Source organism: Epinephelus moara, chromosome 10 (genome assembly GCF_006386435.1).
Source record: "Epinephelus moara isolate mb chromosome 10, YSFRI_EMoa_1.0, whole genome shotgun sequence".
In the NCBI taxonomy this organism is placed as follows: domain Eukaryota; kingdom Metazoa; phylum Chordata; class Actinopteri; order Perciformes; family Serranidae; genus Epinephelus; species Epinephelus moara.
The window spans coordinates 1,687,345-1,698,639 of record NC_065515.1 but is presented as its reverse complement, the minus strand read 5'-3'; the positions used below and the strand labels follow the sequence as shown (position 1 = coordinate 1,698,639).

The window sequence follows — 11,295 nt, the reverse complement described above, 5'->3', positions numbered from 1 at the left end:
TGTGTGTGTGTGTGTGTGTGTGTGTGTGCGTTGTTAAAGGGGGGGATGTTTATCCTAGAGGTTAAACGGCCTGATGATAGGGGTCACGACCTCCAAGCTGTGACCTCCGACCTTTCAGCACGTGTTGAGCGTTCCTGTGATAGTGTCACCCGCCGCTGCCGCCATGGGTGAGCTCGTAAATCAGTGAGAGGAGGAGAAGGAGGGGGGGAGGTGGCAGGGGTTGACCTTTGACCCCTAACTTGTTCCTGAGAACACACACACACACAGCAACTGCTCAGATGTATGAATGGAGGGCTGCTGCCTCTGTGTGTGTGTGTGTGTGTGTGTGTGTGTGTGTGTGTGTGTGTTCATGGTTGACTGCAGTCAGTGAGAGTCTGTTAATTTGAAAAGCTCCACCTGTTAGACACCCAGCAGCTACTTCCTGTTCAGCTGTTTGCTGAACTTTGCAGCGGTACAAGTGCACGCCGATCGAGCGGCAGACAAGTTTCATGTTTTCAGTCGTCTTGGTTACATAAAACTGTTGCATTTAAATAATAAACTGAATTAAAGATCATAAAAACCTTTCACTTTTTAACCAAATGACCTTTTGTCCATAAACGACCAAACCAGTGCAACATGAATAAAAACCTCACATGCAGCTCGTCCACACGTCCTCAGGTTCAGATTCATTACGACAAGGTTTTGGTTAAATCTTGAGAGAAGTCAACACATCCTGTCTTGTGTAACATTTAACCCAGACCACCATCTTCATTTAACGTTAACACAAAATGTCCAAACACAAGCATCAAAACATGACTGCTGCTGAAAGCTGTTTCACACTGACATTCAGCATCAACATTTTGTGACTCTGCAGAAACAGTTTTTAAAAAGTTTCTTATTGTTTTATTAAAAAATGTTATCTAGCCATTAAAGATGCAGTCAAGGCCTCCGCACACTGAGCCTGTTTTTTCGCCCGAAATAATCGCACATCTAAAAATAAATAAGACCTCGTATTGTGTCGATTACATTTGCACACTGAGTCAGTAACTTTCATCCGCCATTAAAATATTTTTCGCCTCCGTCAGAGCCTTTAGAGACGTTTGACCAGGACTCAGTGAAGCTATTGTCAACAGGTCAGATAGTAATATTCAGGTGGATGATGATGAAGAGGAGGAGGAGGAGGATAGCTCCGCCCCTTCAGTTGCGGGTGGACAGAGGCAAAGCAGGGAAGTGTGTCTTTTTATTTCATTAGGTAGTGCGAATTTTCATAACATATAGAACAATAAAACTCATCGGACTCAGTGTGCAAAGTTTCTGTGCATAACGTTTTTATTTTTGAAAGACGGATTAAAAGAAACACATCCGAAAAAAACGGACTCAGTGTGCAAAGGCCTTTAGTGACTCTAATCCAAAACACTTTCTGTGAAATTCAATGAATATGTCCTCTCCTTGTGTCTCCTGCCGGGATATGGCATGAAAAGTTCTATTTGTTACCAAGGCATTGCTGCGTTTTCTGCCAGAATACACTACCATGAAAAGCACTCATTTTTTACCAAGATATCACCGCGTTTCCTTCCAAGGTGTGACACAAAAAGCTCTTGTTTTTTAACAAGACTAGATTCAATTCAGCGAGCCATTGTTGGTTTTCCAGCGGCTTTTTAGCCTCCAAACGTGGGTTGTTTTTAGCGACCTGTCTCTGTTTTTCCTGCGGTGACAGTGGCACTAAAAGTGGCTGTTTTTGATCAAGACATCGCTGCTTATCCTGCTGGAACTGTGCCCCCAAAACTGGGTATGTTAAGCTAAAACATGATCTTTTCCTAATCATAACCAAGTGGTATCTGTGCCCAAAAAAACACATTTTTATGTGTCTGCTACATAATACTGTGCAAATGTGGCGTATCTGTGGTTTGCAGAAACGTACTACACCAACATTCTCTCTGGCGACTGGGTTGTGAAATAATGGAAGGTAAAGTCTTCAGACAGGGCTTGAGTGCCACAAACCTGCGCTACACATCATCGTACTTCCTGAACCCTGCAGACAAAAACAGTCTCTACAGGAGCTGAAACACTGACACACAGCTGCAGGTCACCAGACTAAATGAATAAATGTTTTGCTGCAGAAATGAAAATGAAGACAAACTAAACTCTGCTTCATACGAAGTTTAAACCAACTTCAGGTTTCGTGTCTTTGAGGTTTTAACATCCTGCTGCTGAACACTCAGAGGATTAAATAATAAATGGTTGGTGGTGCGCTGCGGTTTCTACTGGCAACACTGTTGGTCTTCAGCCGCCTCCGCCCCCCCTCCACTCTGAGTCAGTGGTATGGGGATGAATTTAATTACCGAGTCGAGCTGCCCTGACAGACCCCGCCTCCGGCCCTGGCAGCCCTGAGGTCAGTCCGCCTTCACATGGCTTTTAATCAACGCCGCCGCTCCAGAAAAGCTCCGCTGCCTTAAATAAGAGGCAGGACGAAACCTGATCCTCCTGCAGCCCAGACCAGGAGGAGGAAGAGGGGAGAGAGGGGGGAGCTCGTCTCCCTCTCACCTCTTTCAGAAGAGACTAAATCCTCAACGCTCTGTCGTGAAAAGGCTTCAACATCCTGCATCAAATATAAAACCTAAATTTAGGAAAAGAGAAAATTAAAACAAACATATTCTCGAGCATTTCCACCACAAATGATCCCCTCTGTGTTTCTGTAGCTGATCCAGACAGAAACCTCACTGACGCTTTCTCACTTTGGGCCAAGAATCAGAGCTTTTCCGACTGAGCGTCCACCTCAGAATAAAACCACAAACCAGCCACTGCAGCAGCGTTTCAGCCTCCAAACCTTTTTCCTCTTGGACTGAAGGGAGCTCAGTGTGAACCTGCACACAGCTGATTACTGCGACCGCACAGTGAAAACACACACACGAGGGCTGAGAGGCTATCTGGACGCAGAGCAGGAGAATGGGAGCAGTCTTTGGGCTCAGAGAGGCTTTAGTCTGCGAGAAGGAAATGATTGTAATTAAGGCTCAGGGACGGCGATCTTTCCAGAGCGCTCCGAGTGTTTGTGTCTGCTGACAGATCGCAGATGAAACTTAACCTCCACAAAAACAGGACGAGACCTGAAGGAACATCTAAAATTAAAAACACCTTGTTTTCCAAAAACATATCTCCGTATCACATCATGTTTTTAGATGTTCTTACACAAATAAGCTCTGTCTCTCTCTGAAACCTCACAAATACATTTTCTCAAAAGACAGTGAAACAAATCTGAACAAATTAAACTATTAAGTATTTTTCAGACATAAATGTCAGTGTCTTTGAACGGGAAGGAGAACTGTGGCATTTAGAAGCAGTTCTGGAGCTTTCAATCACGTCACATGATCTTCCTCTACAGATGGAGTTGAATCATTTGTCTTTGACTTTAAGTTTACATTTTTTTCTGACCACTGTTTCAAAAACAGTCTTAAAGGTATTTAAACCAGTTCAGGCCAAAGATTCATGACGAGACAAAACCATTTCAGAGAAAGTGTCAGCGGTGTGAACTGGCCGGTCTGAGCTCGACTCAAGCCGACTGATGGTGTCACCTGACACTCAGCTGGTCAAATGGCCGGCAGCTGGTTTCAAAGCACGTCACCTGTTTCAACAGCCAATCAGCTTGTAGTGAAGTCCGCTGGTCAAGTCAAAATGACCACAGACGGCGTGTTGGCTTACTGCAGCAGGTCCGTCCTCACGGTGTGCCGGTGTCAGGCGGTGGGTCGCTGCTGCTGGCTGTATGTGCTTATGCCCCGCCCACACACACATTCTCATTGACTGATGAATTGCCGCTGGTTATTTATATTATTGTGGCGTACTGATTATGAATACAGTCCATCTGATGCTGGTTGCACGTTTCAAATCATCTCGTCACAAATCGTGGGTCTGAACTGGACTTCAAAATGAACTCAACTTCTGCACCTGCTGGAGATCATGTGACACAACTTAAAGGCCCACAGCTGCTGTTTGACGGACCTCGAGGTCCACATGTATCAGTGGACTTTTATGTCTACACATGACGTGCGAGGTGTCCTCCTGCATCTTATGATGACGTTTGTGTGAATTTACACAGTTAGTGCGTGCTGGATGCAAACACTCTTTTACAAAATAAACTCATAACCTCTATAAAATACCTAATTTTTACATTTATTTCCTTTTGCAACAAAAACACGTGGTTAGGTTAGAAAACAACATCATGGTGTGGCACAGGAAATTAACAGCGAGCTCCTGGGTGAAAGTCCGTGGCTTTTTGGACCCATCAACCTCCCCTCGCTCCCTCCCTCCCTTGCTCCTGCAACAGGGACGTTCAAGCTTCTTATTTCATGTTCTTACTGCCGGTGTTTCAAACTGCCGCCATCTGGTGGCGTTATAAACTTATGATGTCTGGCGGCGTATCACACCACAGCGAAAGGAGCCTTTTGGTGTTGGTGTCTGACGCCAAAATCACTGATAAAAAGGAGATATTTAACGCCTTGGAAATGAGAACAGGCTGGATTCCCAGCTATCGATTCCAACGTCAGGGGAGTAGCACCAAATTCTGGGCCCTATGCATGAACATTCTCTTTGGGGCCACCGTCCCTTTAACAGTTTCTTTTCCTTTTCTTTCTTTCTTTCTTACTTGATTTCCCGTTCTTGGGGGAAGACATGTTAGTTGGTGCTCAGGAAGCAAAAGCAGTCACTCACTAGGCTCTCGTTGCGCACAGAGACAGATCCTAGTGCAGCGGCAGACTAAAGCGTTTTGAACCTTTAAGGGGCCTCAGGACACGCCCACTGTTTCTTTTATAGAAAGGTCAGTTTTCCGACCATTTTACTTAGCCAATTTTAATTTAGTTACGTTACTGATTACTGAATAAAATAACAATAAAAAAAAAATCAAATTTTGCATTCCAGGTTTTTCTCACTTTTCGCCTGACTGTGACACCCCTGTTCAACGTCATTAATGAACTATGAAATTTAAGAGAAATGAAATTGAATTTCAAAATACTGTTGGATTTTTATTAGAAACAGGTTGAAATATTCTCAGATTTTTCTTAGAGAATTAAATGCTCAGGACTGGAATGATAAGAAGGACATGTCAGTATTATCCTGGTGAAGGAATCTGAAAGTGGAGCTTGTGGAAAATGTCACCTGGCTGTCTGGAAGCTGTTCTCATTTTTCAAGAAAACTCTAAAGCTCCAACAAACTTAGAGTGAGCTCTGTGCCAAGCACTTAAACCGTCTGCCAAACACCTCCTCTACATGCTCGCTGCTGCACGCACAAATATTCCAACCAGCCAAATTATTTTCCCGTGGAATCAGTCGGAAATCGTGGAAACATGCTGAGCAATCGCTCCGGAGATAATTGTGTTTTTTTTAAACCTGAAAGGTGTGCCAGCTTCACCCAGAACTCCCCGACCTGCTCCGCTCTCAGAGAGGCCGCCGGGGTGACGAGGTTCTGGCACAGACCGTCCTTTCTCCTCAGACTTCTGCTTTACTGACCGCTGATGAAATTATGCCTGTCTGCAGCTGATAACATGTTTGTCTCAGAGACAGAGAGCAGTTTGCTGTGAGAGGAAGGTGCGTTTTCATCCTCAAACTAACAGATAAACAAGTTTCATCGACACGAAGACGAGGACTTGGACCCTAAAAGATACTTTCTGAAACAAATCTGCAGAATTCAGCTTATTTACAGCAGAAATCAACGTGAACAAATATTTGAGAGAAATGAGAGTTTGTATCTTGACGCAGAAAAGGAAAATTGTGGCAGATGGAGTTTAATCATTTGTCTTGGTCTTCAGATTTCTATTTGTTTCTCGGACTTGTTGTCTGCCGTGGCTCAAAAGTCGAGTCACTCAATTTCTGCAGCTACTGAAGACCATCTGATTCGACTGAAAGGTCCAAAAGCAGTTTCCAACGGTTGATTCCAATGTCAACAAAGAACGTAGAAGCTCATGGAAAATATCTGATGATGACTTTAAATCTGAGCCTCTCTACGGTCCTGTAACATTCACCTAAAACACCTTTCCAAGCCATGTCCAAAGTAAACTGAAACACAATGGGACCATATCATAAAGCAGAAAATAAACATTTTCCATGTGTTTCTTCACGGTTTTGTTCAGGCGCTTATTATTTGTACCAGCCTGTTTACCCTGTAAGAAGTTTAATTCCACTGTGGCTCTTCGGAGTGTCACTGACTACAAGACCCATAAGCCTTTGCGGCCTCTGTGGGCCACTTAAATGGCTTCTAATCCAGAAAATGTCAGTGAAGCACGTCCCTTCAGCTCAGGCTCTGGTTGGCTTTGGAGGCCATAGCAACAGCACTGGAAGGCTCCAACTGGCTCAAGTGAGGTGTCAATCAAAAGGTCAGGGGTTTGCCGCCAGTCGGTTTGTGTACATGCAGAACTGGAGAAATTATGGATCATATCTGGAGAAATATAAACATTTGAATCAATGCAATGGCAGTTCTTGGATATCTACGGATGTAATAATGTGTTTAAATGTTTCGCTGGATTTAGATCATCTGGAAGTGTGTGTTTACTGAGCCTGCTGTAGTGGGTATACCTTAAAATGTTCAGCATTAATGACACGCAATGAGCGTAGCTTTCAAACGATGAGTAAACCACTTAAACAACAACAAATACAGCAGCTGTTACCTTAGGAGGGCCCACAGGCGGGCTGCCTGATTTCTAACAGTAAATCCCTCAAGGAATACAGACCGACGTCTACTGGAAACCTGTTGCACAACATTATGTATCTGCTTGTAAGGTTAGCTAACGTAATATGTTAAGGTAAAAAAAAGTAACAAATTTCATCCACAATCCAACTACAAATTTGAGAGAAGCTGCAACAGAACAGCCGAGACAAACCAAGAAGACACGCCAACAGTTTTACAAAATGTGAGCTAATGTTAAAGTGACACTATCGAGAGCTGTGGATCTAACATTGACAGTACTTTCAGTCAGCTGTCCTTCAGCTTTAAAGGCTGTTTGGAGGATTAACGTTAACACTCTGGATGTTCAGTAAAGGAATATAATTCAGTTTAGATGCAAGTTAAATGCTACAGGTATTAGAAATATTAGGGATACAAGTCGATGACTTGAGTCATCAGTCGAGAAGATACAAAGTCAAGTGGAGTCACTGCACTTTCTTTTCTTGTAGAAAAATATTTTAAATATATCTATAGATAAGAAAAAGCATGAATCAATGAACCACAAGCACCAGTTAATACAGCAGAGATGAACTGATACAAAGCCAGACGCCAAACCACCTGTGATGATCCGACACTTTTCAGTCACACACACAATAAAACAACAACAGGACAGTGGAGCGTCAGTGGTCGTGTGTTGTTGGTGTGACATTCAACACACACGTTTGTCATGTTTGCATTTGACGTTCATCACAGTCGCACCTTCACAAAGACCAAACAAAGAGCTGCAGCTGCTCAGCAACCCTTCACACACACACACACACACACACACACACACAAAGAAAAAGAGATTGTGGGACTTACCTGCGTGCACGAAATAGGCCAGGTAGAGATCCAGTTCCTTGACTGAAACTCCAATGTGATGCGGCTGCACACACAGGGTGGGGTTCGAACACTGAGGAGACTTTACCAGCCTCTCCCCGTCAGTACTTTCGAGGGGAATCCCTTTGAATAAAATCACCATGACCAGGTCCAGCCTCCACACTTTGTCTGCCTGGCGCAGGCAGTCGATCCTCCTCATCTTGCCCTTCTGGTCGGGGTTGGACAGCACGCAGCACGGCGGCTTCTTCCCCGTCACCGTCAGCACAAAGTCCTCCCTGAACTCGGGCCGGATGTCCTTGCGCAGTTTGGCCAGGAGGCGTGACGCCCACTTCTGTTTGACCTCGGGCTTCTCGCCCAGCAGCTCGTCCTTCACGGCGCGCTCCTCCTCCTTGGACATGCGCTTCTCGTGCTTCTTGAAGTACTTCCTCTTGCGGGCCTGCAGGTTGAACCATGTGTAGGCGAAGGCCCGGACGTGGGGCAGCAGGGCTTCGATGAAAGGATGGAATTCATCCTGAGGGAGGGACGGAGAAGAGAGATGTGGTGAGAGGGCAAGGGAGCAACGTGTCACTGCAACAATCAATTCAACACACAACGGCTCTTTCTCTTTTATTTGTAAAGTCAATTTAAGGTTGGAAAAATTATCTTATCCCGCTCTAACAGTATCACATAAATATTGTGTATATCTTCATTACAGCAGTACGACAACTGCAGCCTTCTGTCAGATAGAAATGTTTCTTAGCATCATTTCACACAAACATATCTGGTGTTTTTGGAAATGTTGAGACCTCCACTAAACTTTAAGAGAAACTTTAAAGGAACAAAGTTCGGCTGCACAGTCTGAAGTCTGAAATGAGCGAGGTTGAGAACTTTTAGTGGAGATACAGTAATTACTTCTAAAATCTGTTGTTTTCTTAAAAGATGCCAGTGTGGTGAGATCAGTTCAACCAATGTTCAATATAACTCAGCTGCTTTCAGATTTCTTCCAAACATGGAGTCAATATCTGAAAACTGCAGAGAAATGAGCAGAGAATTCCCAAAATGATCCTAATTTAGAAATTTTAGTGGTTTTAGATTCAAGAGCAAAAAAGACAGGAAGGAGAGAGGAAGAAAAAACGGACACAGAAAGATGAAAATACACAAAGAAGAAAGCGACTGACATAAAAAAGGAGGGCAGGAGAGGGTGAGGAGACAGAAAGACGAGCAGAAAGCACAGAGGGAATAAAGGACGAGAAGAAGAATGAGTCAAAGAAAGAAAGCAGGGAAGTAGCAAGTCCACAAGGAGGGATAGAAGGACAGAAACAAAGAAGAACAACTCAGAGAGGGAAAGAAAGAAACAGGATGTAAAAGTAACGTATGAAGAACATATGGGGTTAAAAAAGGAAGGGAAGAAGCAATGAAGAAAAGAAGGAAAGTACCAATTACAAAAAGAGGAAGGTGGAACAAAGAAGAGAGTGATGAAGGAAAGATAAAAAAGGAAGCAAAGAAAGAATACATAAGGAAAGAAAGTGGGAATTATAGTACAGAGAGAACAAGACGAGAAAAAGGGACAAAGGAAAGAGGGAAGGAAAGAGGGAAGTAGAGCAAAAAGCACAGAGGAAATAAAGGGAGAGAAGAGCTGGGAAAGTAGCAAGAACACAAGGAAGGATAAACGAATGGAAGCAAAGGAGAAGGAGGGAAAGAAACAGAGAAGGACGGAATGGCTCAGAAAAAAATTAAACAAATAAATAAAAAAGAAAATAGAAAACAAAGGAGTGAAGAAGGAAAGATAAAAGGAAGCAAGGAAAGATGGAAATGCACAAGGAAGGGAGGAAACAAAGCAAGGGAGGAAACAAAAATGAGGGAGGAGAAGAAGAATGACACAAAGAAGGAAACTAGAAAGCAAGTACACAAGGAAGGATAAAAGAACAGAAACAAAAACGGAGAGAAGAAATAAAGACGTACAGAAAGGGTCAAAGGAGGAAGAGAAGACAACAGAAAACAAAGAAATGAGTGGCAAAGGAAAGATAAAAGGACGCAAAGAAGGATAAAAATACCCAAGGAAAGCAGGAAAGGAAAGAGGGAGTGAAGGACGGAAGGAAGGAAGGAAGGACAGAGTGAAGAAACAGAATAGAAAGCAAAAAGCACAGAGAGAATGAAGGAAGAGAAGACGAATGACACAAAGAAAGAAAGTAGCAAGTACACAAGGAAGGATAAAAGAACAGCAGCGAGGAAGAAGGAAACAAAAAAGGAGAGAAAGAAGTAAATCACAGAAGTCGATCACAGGGCGTCTCGTCAACGTCAGATTTGTCAGTCTGTCTCCGTCTCTGTCTGTCTGTCTCTCAGGGCCACACAGACTCTTCAGTGTCAGTTCAGCCTGTGTCGCCTCTTTCTTGGCTCTCAGGCAGGAATGTGGGTCTGTTGGTGGGTTTGGGGGGGGGGGGGTCGTCTGCCAGCCCCGAAAAAACACCAACCGACCAAAATCCCACCAACCAAACAACCACCCGACAACCCAGCGGCAGCCGAGCAGAGTGAAGCCGCCACAAACACAAACAGCGGCGCTGCGATGGCACCGTGTGGAGGATTAAAGGTGTATTAAAGGTGCATTATGTGGCGTTTGGCTGATGAGAGCTGCGCAGTTATTAAGGGTGGGAATGTGGTTAGACGGCATGTCGTGGATTAGACCCAATTTGGGGTTGGTTACACCTGCTCCCCCCTCCTCCTCCCAAACCCCCCAAACCACCACAAAACCAGGCTTATCCAGACCGACCCGGGCAGGAAATGAACACATTAGAGTGAAAGAGAAAAGTGTTTCTTTACTGCGCGGTGTCACAACACGCAGACGACGGGCTGAATGAAACGCAGACAGGCCGAAGAGAAACAAGCAGCAGAGGGAGGAGTTAAAGGCGGAGACGTAACGGAGAGGAAGAGCTTCCAGTTAAAATGTTATTACAGCTTGTTGAGGCGATAAAAAGCACAGTCTCCACAAACCCAGAGGCCGCTGAGGTGAGCAGATGTGCTCCGACACTTTGTGTAAAATTCAGCTGATGTAACGTCACATTGTTTTAGAGGCGCTCTCCGTCACATCACAGCCGAAACCGACAATGCACTCCAAAGTTCAAACTGAGAAACATGTTGTTACTAGAACAAGGTTCTGTCAGCATGAGGAGATAATTAGCTTTCTATCCATTTCTTTCTGGGGAGACGTTTCACAAAGTTTCTTTTTTGTTGTGATCAAGTTTTTAATTTTTTTTTCATCTTTGTTTTTTATGCCTCAGTTTCTGAAAACATGGATGCTTCACACACAGAAGATCTATACAACCAGCACAGGTTCAAGATTAGAGTCACAAATTCAGTATCTGACCAAATGTCTCCCCTTCTGTTCCTGAGATATGATGTTAAAACATGATGATGTCACAGTCACGCTGACCTTTGACCTTTTGACCTTTATTATTTTATCCTGTTAGACTTTTGTGTCAAGTTTGGTCGGAATTAGTGAATGAATTCTTCAGTTATGGCCAAAAACATATTTTGTGAGGTCACACTGACCTTTGACCTTCAACCACAAACCTCTAATCAGTTTATTCTTCAGTCTAAGTGGACGTTTGTGCCAAATTTGGTAGAAAAGAATCCCTTAAGGTGTTCTTAAGGTATCTTGTTTACAAGAATTAAGATGGATGCAAGGTCACAGTGACCTTTGTTCACCAAAATCTAATCAGCTCATTGTTGAATGCAAGTAAAAGTTTGTGCCAACTTTGAAAAAAATCCCTAAAGGTGTTCGTGAGATAGTACATTTACAAGAATGAAACGGATGCA

General features: G+C 43.7%; 1 protein-coding gene across 1 annotated transcript in view; it reads right to left on the bottom strand.

Annotated features, from left to right (window-relative positions):
• The window catches only part of nfia (nuclear factor I/A), a 259,376-nt gene that overhangs the window by 156,771 nt on the left and 91,310 nt on the right, over positions 1–11,295 (bottom strand). The window contains exon 2 of the mRNA XM_050055571.1: positions 7,486–8,014. Coding sequence (XP_049911528.1) covers positions 7,486–8,014 — 529 coding nt within the window. The remainder of the gene's footprint in view (positions 1–7,485; positions 8,015–11,295) is intronic.